The following is a 15298-nucleotide window of genomic DNA, read 5'->3' on the forward strand; positions in this document are numbered from 1 at the left end:
GGACGCACGGGGGTTGCGTGTGCAGCGACACCGCAGCCTCGGACGTGTGCACGTTTTGTTCACGCCGGGTCCATTCAGGCAAAGTGACGATCTTCCCTGGAGCAAATACGCTCAAGACTCGGCCCGAGCCAGCAATTAACGTAAGAGCTGGGAGCTGAGAGGGGTTGCATCAAGCGCTCATCTGACCGCTTTGAAAAACCAAAACAGTCTTGTAAAGATCAAGCTCGTAAAAAGCGGTCTCTGTTTTGCTAGCTCATGAATGGGCAGAAATGCCAACTGGATAATTTTTTACACATTTTTTTTCGTCTTTGTCAACATTCCCCCATTTGGCTGAAACTTCAAATGCCGTATTTGGAGAGCGCCTGTCTTAGAAGTCCCGGTATTTGTATAAATAGCTGATAGTGAAAAAATTACCCGCCCTGGAGCCTGCCCAGGGGCCTTCAGGAGGAGCAGGGCTGGGGACGGCGATGGGGCCGCGGCTGCTCGGGCTCTGGAGCAGGGACTTGGGTGGCCCGGTGCCTTCCAGCCCGACGCGTCCCGGGGGAGGAAGCGTCCGGGGGCCTCCAAACACCGGCACCCACCCGAGGGCGGGAGGGCAGCAGCGGGGGTCTCCGTCCTCAGCCGGGGAGGGGGTCGCGGGATTCACTTGGGGGCGAAAAAGCGGCCGCGGGTGGGCTCCTTTGGAGCGGGGCCGGCGCTTCGGCACCCCTCTGCAGCCGCCCGGCCCCCCCCTCCCCGCCGGGGGCCGGTGCCGCACCGGGGCCAGCCCCCCCCGCCCGGGGGGCGCGCGGCGGGGCCGGGGGGCGGCGGGGAGGCGGTGCCGGCTCCCGCTCCCCGTCCGTTGATCCCGGGAGCGCCGCGGGAGCCCGGGGGCCGCCCCGAGCCTTTAAAGGCTCCTCCCCGAGCGGCGGCCCCGGGAGCGCCGCCGAGGGGAGCCCGGCGCGGGTGCAGCCCCGACGGCCGGTGCGGTGCGGGGAGCCCCCAGCCCCGCGCCGGCCCCGAGCCCGGCCCCGACCCCCCGACCCCCCGGCCCCGACCCCCCGAGCCCGACCCCCCGACGGGGCGCGCCCGGCTCGGGAGCGCGGAGCAGCGGCAGCGGGAGCGCGGCGCGCCCTGCCCGGCCCTGCCCGGCGCGGCCCGGCGGCGATGAGCCCGCTCCCCGTCGGCAACGGCAGCGCCTGGGGGGCGGCAGCCCCGGGCCCCGGCCCCAACTGCAGCGGGGCCGCCAGCCTGAGCCGGCAGTGGGCGGTGGGGGCCGCCCTGAGCCTCACCGTGCTGGTGATCGTGGCCGGGAACCTGCTGGTGATCGTGGCCATCGCCAAGACGCCGCGGCTGCAGACCATGACCAACGTCTTCGTCACCTCGCTGGCCTGCGCCGACCTCATCATGGGCCTGCTGGTGGTGCCGCCGGGGGCCACCATCCTGCTGAGCGGCCACTGGCCCTACGGCACGGTGGTGTGCGAGCTGTGGACCTCGCTGGACGTGCTGTGCGTGACGGCCAGCATCGAGACGCTGTGCGCCATCGCCGTGGATCGCTACCTCGCCATCACGTCGCCGCTGCAGTACGAGGCGCTGGTGACCAAGGGCAGGGCGCGGGCCGTGGTGTGCCTGGTGTGGGCCATCTCCGCCTTCATCTCCTTCCTGCCCATCATGAACCACTGGTGGCGGGACGGCGCCGACGAGCAGGCGGTGCGCTGCTACGACGACCCGCGCTGCTGCGACTTTGTCACCAACATGACCTACGCCATCGTCTCCTCCACCATCTCCTTCTACGTGCCCCTGCTCGTCATGATCTTCGTCTACGTCCGCGTCTTCGCTGTGGCCACGCGGCACGTGCAGCTCATCGGCAAGGACAAGGTGAGGTTCCTGCAGGAGCCCCCCAGCCCCGGCTCCAGGGGCGGCCGGCGGAGGCGACCCTCCCGCCTGCTGGCCATCAAGGAGCACAAGGCGCTCAAGACCCTGGGCATCATCATGGGCACCTTCACGCTCTGCTGGCTGCCCTTCTTCGTGGCCAACATCATCAAGGTCTTCTGCCGGCCGCTGGTGCCGGATCAGCTCTTCCTCTTCCTCAACTGGCTGGGCTACGTGAACTCAGCCTTCAACCCCATCATCTACTGCCGCAGCCCCGACTTCAGGAGCGCCTTCCGCAAGCTGCTGTGCTGCCCGCGCCGCGCCGACCGCCGGCTCCACGCCGTCTCGCAGGACCCGCGGCACTGCCCCTGCGCCTTCAGCCCCCGGGGGGGCCCCTCGGGGCACAGCAAGGCAGCCCCCCTGCGGCGCGGGGAGGACGGCGAGGCTCGGGGTGCCGGCGGGACGGAGGAGACGGCCCCGTCCCACGCCAGCGCCCACCAGCCGTGGCCCCTGGGCGAGCGCTGGCCGCAGGGCACGCAGGGCACGCTGTGTGAGCGGCTGGACGAGTGAGTACCTGCCTGTGCTGCGGGGGGGGCGGCACGGGGGGGGCGGTGGTCCCACGGGAGAGCGGTCTGGTGGGCACGGAGAGGGGGAGCAGGAGGTTCTGGGGGGGGCTGGGTGCGGGCTGAGAGCCGCTGCTCTCTGCTTTTAGGGTTCCCTAAGCCCCAGCCCCTCCGCTGGGCAGCAAAACTGGGGTCCTCGGTGCCCCCCCCGCCCTGTCCCGCCTTGTCCCTTCCCGGGGAGTGCCCCCGCCACCAGAATAATTCATTCTCTCAGAGATAACGCTGGCTGTAAATAAGAAAGAAAGGCAGCCAGGCAGGAGCGTCCCAAACCCTGGCGTTTTGTCCCGTCTCCCCCCACTGCCGATTTCTTTCAGGGAGCCCCCCCTGTGGCAGGGCGGGCTGGGGGGGGGGTCTCTGGCTGCCGGTCTGGGCTCGGTGTGTCCCTTTGTCCCCTGGTGGCTGCAGTTTGGGAGGGGAATTTATCCGGTCCCCCCCGTCCCTGCAGCCAGCAGCCCGTGCGGGGCTCTGCCCTGCCTGCAGAAATACGGCGTGGTTTCCCCCCCGAGCTTTTTATTAGCGTTACGAAACGCGAATATTTTTCGGTGCGGGGGATTTCAGCTGGCTCCCTTCGGCCAGAAACCGCTCCCGACACCTGCGGGCAGGGAGGCTGCTGGCAGCGCGCAGGCAGAGCCGCTGCCGGGGGGGGGGTGCGGAAGGAGCCGTGGGGAGGATTTCGGGGGGTGCGTTTCAGGAAAGGATCGGACCCCGCGGAGCCGGGGCGGCAGCTCCTGGGGAAGGTCGGGGGCTCTTCACGCTCTGTGCTCTCCCGTTGAAGGTTTACCGGCAGAGAGACGCCAGCAGGTCCTTCGGTGTGACCGGGAGCCGAGCAGAGGAGGCAGGACAGTAAGTGCGCTTCGCCTTCCCGGGGGGCAGCCGTGCCGTGGGGGCCCCCCGGGCGTGGACGCGGCCGCCCCTCGTCCCTGCAGCAGTCTCCTCTGACCAGCTTGGCCGTCCCCTTCCCTGGGGGAGCGCGGCCCTTGGCTGGCCCGCAGGCATGTGCCACTTGGGGCACGTGCGCCTGACGCAGGCATCTGCTGACCGTCCGGGGTGCTTTAACCCCCCTCGGAGCAGCGGGCTCGGCGGTGCTGGCCGCGTAGGGACTGCGCTTTGGGGCTGGCTTCAGGGCAGGACCCCCTCTTTGCACGCTTCCCTTTGGGGGGGGGGGGGGTTGGTTGTGAGCCCCACGGGATGGGGGTGCTGTGAGGGATGCGTCCCCGCACCCCGCCATCTCCTGCTGTCTCCTTGCAGGGCCGGGCGCTAAGACGGGGACACTGCGTGGGGACGGAGGAGCAGCACGGGGGGTGGCGGCGCTGGAAGGACCCCCGGAGAGGAAGGGGGCTCCCCCTCGGGGAGTGCACTGGGCTCCTCCGGTGCCGGAGAGCTGAAGCCAGCAGGGAAAAGCTCCCGAGCCTCCTGCGCTGAGGCTCCCCACAGCAGCACGGCCGCCAGGGACGGGGGGAAGCTGCCCGCGTGCCCCCTGACGTGGCTGGTGCTGGGACGCGGTGGCCAGCAGCTCTGCCCCCCCGCAGGACCCTGACTTCCCGGCCGTGTGGGGGCAGCCCCGCAGCGAAGGGAAGGAGGGTGCCCTGCAAATGAGACCCGGCCGTGATCCTCACCGGGTCGTGCCCCCGCCGCGGCGGTGAACTTCCCGGGGCTGCCGCGGTGCTGGGAGCTGCAGCGACGCCGTCAGCTGGGGAACGCAGGGAGCGAGGGGATCTCCGGGCTTGGGGGCACCGGGCAAAACGTGCGAACTGTGCTCTCATCCGATGTCGTGTTTATTCTGGGTGGATCTCCAGGTTCGCGGGGTTGGGGTCGGGAGGGGGGGTGTCGGGCGAAGCCTGCGGGAGCAGCGCCGCTTTGCCGCACCGGGACCACCGTGCGGCTTCCACCAGCAACGCGCAGAGCCGCTGCCAACCTCAGGGACACAGCCGGGTTGTTTCTGCTACTTCCCACCCAGCGGTGGAGGGGTGAACGCCACGGGGCCGTGCCACGCACCCCGAAACCCCGGGGGTGAGCGGAGCATGGCCCAGAGCAGCCGGGGCTGGGCAGGGGTGGGGAGCCCTGCAGGATGGGGGGGTCACACCGTGGTTGTTGCAGATGCGGGGGGCGAGGGCAGCGGTGCTGTGCTCTTGTTTTAAAGCCGCCGTGCGTGGCCAGGAGGGCGGCAGGAGGTGGCAGCACCCACGCAGGGTGTGCGCAGAGGGCACCTCTAGGTGCCTGTGCCACCCCGCCGGCCGCAACGCCGGGCAGTCAGCTGTAAATGCGTCGTGGTGACTGTGAGGTTTTTCTGCCTTGTTTCCCCCCCCCTGCTGTGTGAAATAAATCTTGGAAACCCCCCCGTGATGCCTTCGGGTCCGTGACAAGCAGAGGGATGGGGCCGGGCACAGCCTCTGCAGTGGTTGTGCTCCCACCGGGGGGCTTTGTGCCCCCTCCTGGGGGGCTGTCAGCCTGGAAAAGCAGCCAGAAAACAGCCACCCCCATCCCACCATCATTTGGGAATTCGTACAGATGATTTGGGAGGGGCTGGGCTGGGGAGAGGCAGAGCACAGGGGCAGTGCTGGGAGGGATGGGGCAGCACCGGGGGCAGCGCCCCCGCTCCAGCAGCCCCCGGAGCTCTGGGGGGGCGCATTGATGGCACCTGGGGAGAGCTGCCAAGCACCTGGGCTGCGTTCCCAAATTGCCCCTCTGCCGGGCCCCCTGCTCTTTATTTGCAGCAGGCAGGGGCTGCTTGGGCTTGCTGCTGGAGGAAGGGACGTGTCCTGCTGTCCCCTGTGGGTGCTGCTGTGTGTGGGGGGGGCAGCTCCCTCCGAGACCTCTGGGTTGTGCTGCTGCTTCAAACGTTGACCCTAAGGAAATGCTTGGTGCTGGGTGAAAATCGAGGCCGCGGGGTGCCAGCCGAGGCTGCGGGGTGCTCCCGGTGCTGGAGGCTTGGGCAAGGGGCCGCTCTGGTCAGCGGGAGTCGCCCCGTGCTGGGGGCGCACCGAGCACCCCATGGGGAGGCTGCTGGTCCTCGGAGCTGGTTTTGCCTGTGCAGGCACCTCACCGGCTCTTCCTTTCCCCAGGGGATGCCCAAGCAGCTGGGTGGCTTTATTCCTCACTTAGCCCTGCTCCCCTAGCCGGGGGGGTGCTGGTCCAGCTGCCTTCACCTCTTGCAGAAGGCAAACCGTGCTGCTGCGAGCTGCCTGGGGTCTGGGGGCTTGGGAGTTTGCTCTGAGCGCTCCTAAGCCACATTTCTTCCACGTGTCGCTGTTGCAGACTGGTTTCTCTGTTTCACTGTTTTCTCCCCCCTTTATTTCACAGGAGCCAGCTCCCGGTGCTGGACCAGCCGTGGAGGATGAGCAGCTCTTCTCTCATCTCCAGGTCGCTGTCGGAGGAGAGGCCGGTCACCGCCCTGTGGGGTGAGCAGCGGCAGCCCCCGCCCCAGCTTCCCCCCACCCCTCAATCCCGGCTGCTCTGCTCCCTTTGAGGGCAATTTCCCTCTGCACCGCAGCCGCCTGCACTCCCCTTGCTGCAGAAACCCCTGGGGGGGCTGAGGGACACCCCATGGCACAGGGACACCCCATGGCACAGGGACACCCCACGGCCCAGGGACGTGCCAGCCCTGCGGGGGCACCGTGGGGACACCCGGGGGCACCCCCCTTTGCTTTCCCCACACCTGGGGCTTGTTGGGGGAGCAGCTCCTGCGTGCAGGGACGAGGCTGTGTGTCCGCAGGCTGCGAGCTGGGCACGGGCACGCGGCGCTGCGTGCTGCAGGAGGACGACGACTGCCTGGAGCACCTGGTCCTGCTGAGGACGGTAAGGCGCGCGGCACGGCTTGGGGCCCGCTCGGCCGCGCCGGGCTCCTCGTGCCACGGGGCTCTGCCGGGCTCCGCAGGTCTCCCTGGGGGCTGGCGCCAGGGACGAGCTGCACGTGGTGGCCGTGGAGTCGAAGAACACGTACGGAGGCTGCAAGCCGGTGCCCATCGCGTCGCTGCGCGGCTCGGTGCTCCCCATGGTAAGGGCAGGGCAGCGAGGGGCCGGGGGGGAAGCCTCGCCTGGGAATCACCCGGCCTCGGCGTGGGGGCTGCACAGGGGTCTCCAGGCAGTGCTGGGGGCTTTTTTTTTTTTTGGCTGTGCCTGCAAACCCCTCTGCTCTGCCCGAACGAGATGGGGCAGAGGAGCCCCCGTCCTGCGGCTGTTGCAGGGTTCGCTCTGTGCTGGGGATGGGGTCGGGCTGGGGATGGGCTGGGGGTGCTCCGAGCTCTGTTTTTTTGCAGATCAGCCTCAAAGGCCTGGAGTTTGTCCCTCCGGTCACCTTCGTGCTGGAGTGTGGAGCTGGGCCGGTCTATCTCAGCGGGCAGCACGTCACCCGTGAGTCCCGCATGGGGAGCGGGGCCGGGGTGGCACCGGGGGCGCTCTCTGAGTCCCGCGGGGGCTTTAGAGGCAGCTCCCCCCCGTGCAGCAGCGTCTCCTTTTCCTAGTGGAGGATGACCGCAGGTACGGAGCCCACGAGGAAGAGCTGGCAGAGGAAGATGCAGGCGATGAGGACGGTGCCAGAGCAGCGCAGGACGGGGAGTAGCCACAGTTTGGGGAGGATTTCTGCGTCCTGGGAGTGCCGCCAGCTGATGGCAGGGCCGTGGCAGGGCTGTTCCCTGTCGGGGGCTGCAGGTGCCTGGCACTGACGGGGCCAGGTCCTTGCCCAGGGTTACAAACTGCCTCTGCTTTGCATACCGCCCTTTCCTCCTCTCCCTGCCCGCTCTGTTCATAACGTGTTCTGAGAAATGCTCCCCCTTCCTACCACTCCTCCCCCCAATATTTTAGTGCAATCGCTACGGGAAAGAGCAAATATCCCGGGGCTAGGCTGCACTGTGCTCCATGGTGCCCACACCAGCCTGCTGCTGCTCTTGTCCTGCCTTCCCTGCCACCGCTGCCTGCTCCCAGCCTCATCTCAGCAACGCTTGCACCAAGCACGCTACCACGGGGACATCACGCCACCGACCCCTGGTGCTGGGGTGTCCCCATGAGCAGCCCCAGGGGGACAGGCTGGGGTCACCCCCACCTCCCCGCACTGCCCTGGGGGCTGCTCTCGCCCCCCTCCCTCCGAGGGGCATCGCTCCGCCGGGTGCCTGCTCAGCTGAACCCAGCAGCAGCACGCTGCCGTCTGCGCAGCGGCCCCGGGGAACGCAGCCAAAGGCTGCTCAGAACCAGCAGCTGCCGGAATAATTCAATTAAAGCCCCTCGTGGAGGAAAATTGCCCCAATCCATCACGTGTGTGACGTTAGCTGGCAGGGGGTTTGTCTCCGAAGGGGAGCCCTGAACCTGCTTGGGGGGGTGGGAAGGGAGCAGGGGCACGGTGTGGGTGCCCCGCTGGGTTGAGCAGGAGTGGGACGGACGGACGAACCCATCCTGCTGGGCTCAGCATCGCGTGGCTGTGTCCGGCACAGCGCCGTGGCGTGGGGCTGCGCCCCGTGTGTGGCTCTGGCAGGGCAGCGTCACCAGCAGGTGGCTGTGGCTGAGCTCCGCTCTCCTTTGCGAGCAGCCTGGGGGGGGGGATTTAGTGCGAACTGAAGGCAAAGTGGCACCAGACGGCGCGGCCTCTGCTCTCCTCCAGCCACCACCTTTCTTCGAGTGCCCACGTGTGCGCTCTGCTGGGCTGGGTGCCTGCTGAGGCAGCAGCAAGCGCCGGGGACGAAGCTTGGCACGTCCGCTCTCGTCGCCCCCTGTAACCGTGCCACTTTTGTGTCCCCATGCTTGCATTTACCGACTCAGTTGGGGCTCTGGGATCGTGGCACTGGGTGGGGGCCAAGGGAGGCTGTGGTGGGACTGATCCTGCCTGGCCGGCAGCCCCTTGCTGTCCCAGCGAGCCCCTGCCTCAGCAGCCCTGGTGAATTCGTGGCTCCTGATTCCTCAGGCAGGAATTAAATGCATCGTTAATTGGAAGTCTTGCTGAACGCCAGCCGCGCGGTGTGATCCAGCAGCCGCATTCAGACATCTCGCTGGGTGCAGATTAAGCCACATAAAGAAATCCAGGAAGAAAAGAAACACAAAGTGGACTCAGGTCGGTGCCGCTGAATTTGCACAGTGGCCTCTCCAAAGCCCCGTGCTTGTCAGGGAGGTGCCCGGCGGTGAAGTGCACAAGCAGCTGAGGTGGTGCTGGCCGAGCTGCCCACCCTCGAGCCAGGAGCCTCCCAAAAGAGCCGTGGGAGCCCTGGGGACAGCAGCACGAGGCTGCTCCTCTCCTGGCGTCCTGCACCCTGCGGCGATGCTGCACCCCGCGGCGATGCTGCCCATGCCAGCCCTTGGCTGCCCCATGCAAACTCCCTGCCCTGGGTTTAGTTCCCCAGCCCAGTGCGAGTGACGTCCCTGCTGCTTTGAAAAGTCAATTAAAAGGTGAAAATTTCCCCCGTTGTGTGCTGGCAGGAGAGGCGGGTGGGCGAAGGGCATGCCAGGGGCGATGCGGCACCTTGCAGGGGCCAACTTGCAGAGCTCGCTGGGTGTGGGTGCGCGGGGACGGAGCCCTCACCCCATGCAGACCACGACCCCATGCAGACCACGAGCCCTTCTGACCCCAGCTCTGCGGCACAGCCCCGACAGCCCCGGCTGTGTGGGTCCCCGGGGCGCTCGCAGCCTCTCTGCACGGGGGGGGCTGTGCTTGGGCGCTGCCTTCACCCCCTCCCCGCGGCTGCGGAGCGCTCGCCGCGTCCTGCACGGCAGCATCTCGTGGAGGGCTTTGGCATAACCATGGCAACTGCCAGGTAATTAACAGACGGCTCTCAATGTCATGGGAACAATCCAGGAGCAAACAGCGCGCGCGGGCGCTGGGCTGCACGCCTCCCTGCCCCCCCCGGTGCAGGATGTGGCCCGCAGGGCTCCACCTGCCCTGCCCCAAAACCGGCTCCGTGTGCGCTGCCCCCACGTCCCCTGGGCACCAGTGACAGGTCTGGCACGAAGGGGCAGCCCCCAGCTCTCCGTACCATTAATGCCCAAGACAGAGATTTAATTTTCATTAAATTAATGCCAGCCCGTGATACAAAACCAGGATCTTATGTTCCGAGTGCTGGGGGGTTAAAGACTTTCTGTGGAGAACGAGGGACAGTACTTCTGGCAGGGAATGGGACAGTAAGAGTGAAATTTTAATGCAGAAGATGCTCCGTTTGGGGTAAAAGCTGCTCTGAAACTGATGGGAACAGCTTGTGGTGCCCCAAAACAGCAGAGGAGCCCGCGGTGCGAGGCATTGCCACCGGTGCAGGGAGCAGGGCTGCCTGTTGCTCCGGCTCCAGATGCGTCCTTCGTGGCGGGGTGCCCTACCAGGGCGCGGGGCGAAGCAGGCAGGGCGCACAGGAGCTGATCTAAACCCACAATTAACGCAAATTCGGGCTGCCGAGCTTGCGGGGGGCTTCTGAGCGGCGCTGCAAAGCTCTGAGGCTGGCTGCAGTTCTCCATTCGTTTCCACTGGAGACTCAAAACCCGCAGTGGGGTTTGCCTTGGGGAAGTTTGGCACGTAAGGGCTTAGGAGTAAAACGAGGGCTGGTACAGAGAGAAAGGAACACGGCTACGAGTCCTGCGCTGTGAGAGTGGGAGATAATACATGGAAATAGCTCAGGAAATTAAAGTTTGCCTGCAGCGCGTTCGGAGATGATTCAGTGGGCAGCAGGGGAGGGAGGCGACGCGTGCGGGAGGCAGGGCTGCGCCTGGGGCGCACCGGGACCCCGCTCCTCCCGGGCTCTGCCTGCCACCGCTCTGCTTTTTGCCCCGGATTTTTGCCTCGAGTTTCCTCCTCGCCCCCTGCCCCATCTTCGCAGCTGATGAAACGAAAGCGCGGCGCTGCTCTCGGGCTGCTGCCAGCGCCGACCTCGTAGGAGAGCGCGGCTAATCTCGTTAGGGGCAGACCGCGGAGTGCAGGCGCACGAGGCTTTGGTCAGTGCAAAAGTAGCAGAGCATCCTTATTCAGTTACCCATTAACGTCCTCTGCGATTTCCAGAGACGTTAGGAGCGACTCTCTGGCTCGCCTGCCGCTTCCCTTTGCTTCTGCCAGGAGCTGCCCCTGCGCAGCGGCTGGGCGCAGCAGAGGCAGGCTCGCCGCGACGCTCCGTCTGCAGGGCTGCTGCTGAGCCGGCTGCAGGTGAGTGCCTCCTCGGGGCCGGACCTGCCGCTTTTCCCCCTTTCCCTTCTCTCCACAGAGCCGTGGGCGCTGTTTAACCCTGTGCTGCCTCTCCTAGGGGGCTGTTTGCCGGCGTCGCCTCTTTTCTGACCCTCGTTTCCGATTTTCCAGGGAGCTGCAGCGAGGAGCCACCGCCCCGGGGAGCCCCCCGGCTCCCACCCTGGCGTGGGGCAGGATCCTGCGGGGTGGCACGGCCGTGATGAGGAGCAGGATGCGCCCCACGGCCACCTGAACCCTGCGACCGCCGGCTTTTGGGGGGCCAGGACGTCCCAGGGAGCTGGTTAGGGTCGAAGGGGCCATGGAGGCCAGCGGGGACGGGGCCAACGCCACCGCCTACGAGCTCGTCCTGCAGAACCGCCCCAACGCCAGCGCGCAGTTCACCGGGGTGCAGCTCATCCAGTCCTTCAAGCCCCTCATCATCCCCTGCTACGCCCTCGTCGTCCTCGTCGGCATCTTCGGCAACTACCTGCTCCTCTACGTCATCTGCAAGTCCAAGAAGATGCACAACGTCACCAACTTCTTCATCGGGAACCTGGCCTTCTCGGACATGCTGATGTGCGCCACCTGCGTGCCCTTCACCCTGGCCTACGCCTTCAACCCCCAGGGCTGGGTCTTCGGGAAGTTTTTGTGCTACTTCGTGTTCCTCATGCAGCCCATGACCGTCTACGTCTCCGTCTTCACGCTCACGGCCATCGCGGTGGACAGGTGAGGTGGGCGCAGGGGGCGGCGAGGGGGGGGTCCGGGCTCTGGCAGGTCCCGCGGCAGCCTGCTGAAGTTTGGTGCGTTCACACTTGTGGTATTAACTCCGCCGGGGACGTTCCAGCTCCTCCGCTGGTCCGCATCAGGCAGTGGGCAAGCTTTACCGGACTACGCACACCTTTCCTGGGGGTTGGCATCCGGGGGGCTCTGTCTGGACAAACCCTGCCCCTGCTGCGGGCTCAGGCTGGGCGCTGCCTTCCCTGGGGTGCCTGGGTTTGGAAACGCGAGCCTCCTGCCTCCCCCGCCGCGGTTTTTCTCCCAGGTTTTCATACTACGCTGTGTAAATTTGCGTCAGGATTACCTCGTGGCCTGGCAGCTGGATGGAGAGCGCTTGTGCCTCCGGCAATGGGCATGGGCAGGACGTGGCAGGGGGGCTGTTTTAGAAAACCGGAGTTTCCATAGATACGTCGTGCCATAAAAGCAGCCTCAGGCCCTGCGGGGACGGAGCGAGGCAGGCAGAGCCCGGAGCGGCAGCACCAGGAGAGGCTCGGAGCCCTTCAGGAGGATTCCCCTGCTGCTGGCTGGAGGGCGAGAAGGGGCTGAAGTGGGGAAGGCGAAAGCAGGGGAGATTCAGCTAGAATAGCCGAGAAAACTTTGAGTGTTTGTGAGCTAAGCTTCCCTTGGTGGTGGTGTTAAGCGGCCAGGAGTGTTTGCACTGTTCTTTTACGCTTCAACAAAGCTGCTTTTTTTTGGGGTGAGAAGACCAATTCGCCGGTGTTTTTCCCACTAAACAGGCACCCACGAAATCACACCGCCCTCACCCCCTTCGTACAGCAGCCTTGGCATTTACACCAAGCGATGGTTTCGGCCCAAGCCCTCCGGCTGTGGCTCGGCTTTGCCGCAGCTCCGCCGGGCTCTGCTGAGCTCCTGTGGGGCACAGCCCCGGTGCTCAGCTCTGTGCCCCCGGTGCTCAGCGCTGTGTCCCCGGTGCTCAGCGCTGCGTCCAGCTGAGGGGTTCGGTCTCGGCATCACCAGGACTCGCAGATGCGGGGCTGCTACCAAGGGCAGAGCGAGGGAGCTGTGAAATCCCATTATTGCTGCCGAGTGCAGTGAGCGGGGAGCTCCCCGAATGCAGGCACTCGGGAGAGGAGTGGGGGGCGCGCAGGGGAGGGGGAAGAAGGGGATTAATTGGGGGGGTTATTTGCTTGGTGCCACCTGCAGCCCTGCAGCCAGAGACGCTCTATGGGAGGGGTGCTGGGGTGCTGAGCCCTGCTCCCCCAAAACCACACGAGCCACCCTTGGCAGGGCAGGGGGACGCCGCCGCCCCCGGCCCCATCCAGCCCCATCCCACGAGTGGTTGGGGGGGGGCTCCCCCCCCCCCGTCCCCACAGGTACTACGCCACCGTGCACCCCCTGAAGAAGCGCATCTCGGTCACCAGCTGCGTCTACGTGGTGGGGGGCATCTGGCTGCTGTCCTGCGCGCTGGTGGCCCCGGCGGTGGCGCACACCTACCACGTGGAGTTCCGGCAGCAGGGCTTCGCCATCTGCGAGGAGTTCTGGATGGAGAAGGAGGCGCAGCGCCTGGCCTACGCCTACAGCACCCTGATCCTCACCTACATCCTGCCGCTCTCCGCCGTCTCCCTCTCCTACCTGTGCATCTCGGTGAAGCTGAGGAACCGCGTGGTGCCCGGGCACCCCACGCAGAGCCAGGCCGAGTTCGACCGCCTGAGGAAGAGGAAGATCTTCCGCCTCATCGTGCTGGTGGTGGCGGCCTTCGGGGTCTGCTGGCTGCCCATCCACGTCTTCAACGTCATCCGGGACATCGACATCAGCCTCATCGACAAGCACTACTTCCTGCTCATCCAGCTGCTGTGCCACTGGTTCGCCATGAGCTCCTCCTGCTGCAACCCCTTCCTCTACGCCTGGCTGCACGACCGCTTCCGTGGCGAGCTCAGGAAGATGTTCGCCTGCGAGCACCGCATCCTCCCCGCCAACAACTGCGCGGCCGCCAGCGTCGTGCTCTGAGGGCCCGCGCCCCGGCCGCCCCCCGCGCCCCCACCCGTCGCCGCGTCCACCAGAGGTTTCCCCGCCGATGCGCTGCCGTGGGGTCCCCGACGCTCGTCCCGTCCCGTCCGCGTGGGGACCGATCCTTCCCCGTGGTGGGGGCGAGGTGTCACCCCTGGCACGGCTCCCCCCCCAACCCCCGTGCGCCCGGGATCTCCGCCGGTGCCGCCCCAAGGTCTGTGCGCCCAGCGCCGGGGAGTCCGGTCCCGGTGGCTGCGGGGTACCCGGGGAAATAGGGGGGGGACGGGGCTGGGGTGGGCAACGGGGCTCCGGCAGGACAAAGTGCCCGGGGAGCTTCGTGCTTGGCTTTGGGGCCGCAAGCACGTCATTATTGTGAATTAACCAAGAAAATGGGGCCCGCATCCAGCTGCGGCGAGCTCCGGGGGCGGCGGTTCGGTGCCCCCCGTCAGGCGCGTCGCGTGGCCTGCATTAAATCCGTTCCGGGCGCTGGAAACGGAAATTCTCCTGCGAGATTGTTTTCCGAGGGACGCCCGTGCTTTTCGGGTAACCTCAAAGCGGGCCAGGAGACAGCAACGGGGTGACCCAGCCGGAGCTTGGAGCCCCCCCCCCCCCGCCCCGGGGGCTGTGCTGGGAGCCCCCCCGGCTCTGCCCTTTGCTGCCGGAGGGGACACCGGGGGTCCCCCCCCCACCCGCTGCCCCACGTTAAGCACACCCGGGTTAACCCACGGCCGGTTCTGGGAAGCGGGCTGAGCCCCGTTCCCCCCCCCCCAAGGCACGCCGACCTCCTCCTGCCTCCCCCCACCCCCCCTTCGCCCACCGCCCCCCGGGTGCGATCTGCTGCGTGTCCGCGTGCGCCCGGCCTCATCGGCAGCGCGGTGATGGCGCATCGTGTGCCCGCGCCTCTTATCGCTGATGGACCCCTCAGCCCCCCCCACAGCCCCCAGCAGCCCCCCGCAGCCCCCTGCAGCCCCCCACAGCCCCCCGTAGCCCCCAGCAGCCCCCCGCAGCCCCCACAGCCCCCACAGCCCCCAGCAGCCCCCCACAGCCCCTTTCCACACCGACTGCCCCCACCGTGCCGTGCCCACCCCCAGCAGTGGGGTGGTGCAGGGGGGGGGTCCCCAGCGCCCGTCCCCCCTGGGTGCGGGCAGGGGGCCGTGGGTGCAGCCGGGGGGGGGCACAGGGGAATGCCGGGGGGGGGGAGGGGGGCTGGGATGGAGGGGTGAGGCCCTGGGGGTGGGGGGTGGGCTGGGGACGTAGGTGGGGGTCTGCACCCATGGGTGGGGAGGGGGAGGAGGAGGAGGGGGGGGCTCAGCCTGAGCCTCTCCTGGCAGCAGGGGTGGCAGAGGTGGGGGGGGGGTGGGGGGGGGACAGCACACACACACCGGTACACAGATGTGTGAACAGATGTGACCTGTGCACACCTGTGCCTGTACGCGCACACACACAAATCTGTACAGGCACACACCGCTGCACGCCCACCCCTGTGCACACCCAGGTGTGCTTCCCACCCAAGCACCCCGGTGTGCACACACTCGCAGCCCTGCACGCACACACATGCACGCCCCTGTGCACACCCCTGTACGTGTGCACACCCACACCTGTACATACACAGCCCCGTGCACGCACACACACACACACCCCTACACGCGCACACATACTCACACTTGTGCGTACATTCAGATGTGCATGCACGCACACCTGTACACACACCTGCACACACACACACACCTGCACACACACACACCTGCACACACACATGTACTCATCCTCACCTGTACACACACCCCCCGTGCACACCCCTGTACATGTGCACACCTGTCCACACCCAGACCTGTACATACACAGCCCCATGCACACGCACGCACGCTTGCACAGCCCTACCTGTGCACACACACACGTGCACACCTGCACACGTGCATTCACACCCCCCCGTACTCACACTCACCTGTACACCCCGCCG

General features: G+C 66.9%; 2 protein-coding genes across 2 annotated transcripts; both read left to right on the forward strand.

Moving 5' to 3' along the window:
- Positions 1-1070: 1070 nt before the first annotated feature.
- ADRB3 (adrenoceptor beta 3) lies at positions 1071-8850 on the forward strand. The gene is made up of 6 exons (XM_083812005.1): positions 1071-2417; positions 5775-5872; positions 6187-6269; positions 6349-6468; positions 6731-6824; positions 6935-8850. The coding sequence occupies exons 1-6, from the start codon at positions 1147-1149 to the stop codon at positions 7030-7032; spliced, it is 1764 nt and encodes a 587-aa protein (XP_083668131.1). The 5' UTR covers positions 1071-1146; the 3' UTR covers positions 7033-8850.
- Positions 8851-9319: 469 nt separating this feature from the next.
- Positions 9320-13523, forward strand: LOC310886852 (prolactin-releasing peptide receptor-like). The gene is made up of 3 exons (XM_083812004.1): positions 9320-10575; positions 10726-11319; positions 12705-13523. Exons 2-3 carry the CDS (start codon positions 10913-10915, stop codon positions 13336-13338), a joined length of 1041 nt encoding a protein of 346 aa, XP_083668130.1. The 5' UTR covers positions 9320-10575; positions 10726-10912; the 3' UTR covers positions 13339-13523.
- Positions 13524-15298: the final 1775 nt, after the last annotated feature.

Source organism: Anser anser (genome assembly GCF_964211835.1).
Source record: "Anser anser genome assembly, chromosome: 26".
NCBI classification, from domain to species: Eukaryota; Metazoa; Chordata; class Aves; order Anseriformes; family Anatidae; genus Anser; species Anser anser.

What these genes read in the sequence shown, in the direction of transcription:
- LOC310886852 (XM_083812004.1), top strand. Translation starts at nt 10,913, where the DNA reads ATGGAGGCCAGCGGGGACGGGGCCAACGCCACCGCCTACGAGCTCGTC. An exon ending in ACGGCCATCGCGGTGGACAG is followed by an intron (nt 11,320 to 12,704) that starts GTGAGGTGGGCG and finishes CCGTCCCCACAG; the next exon opens with GTACTACGCCACCGTGCACC.
- ADRB3 (XM_083812005.1), top strand. Translation starts at nt 1,147, where the DNA reads ATGAGCCCGCTCCCCGTCGGCAACGGCAGCGCCTGGGGGGCGGCAGCC. An exon ending in GCCGGTCACCGCCCTGTGGG is followed by an intron (nt 5,873 to 6,186) that starts GTGAGCAGCGGC and finishes GTGTGTCCGCAG; the next exon opens with GCTGCGAGCTGGGCACGGGC. An exon ending in ACCTGGTCCTGCTGAGGACG is followed by an intron (nt 6,270 to 6,348) that starts GTAAGGCGCGCG and finishes CGGGCTCCGCAG; the next exon opens with GTCTCCCTGGGGGCTGGCGC.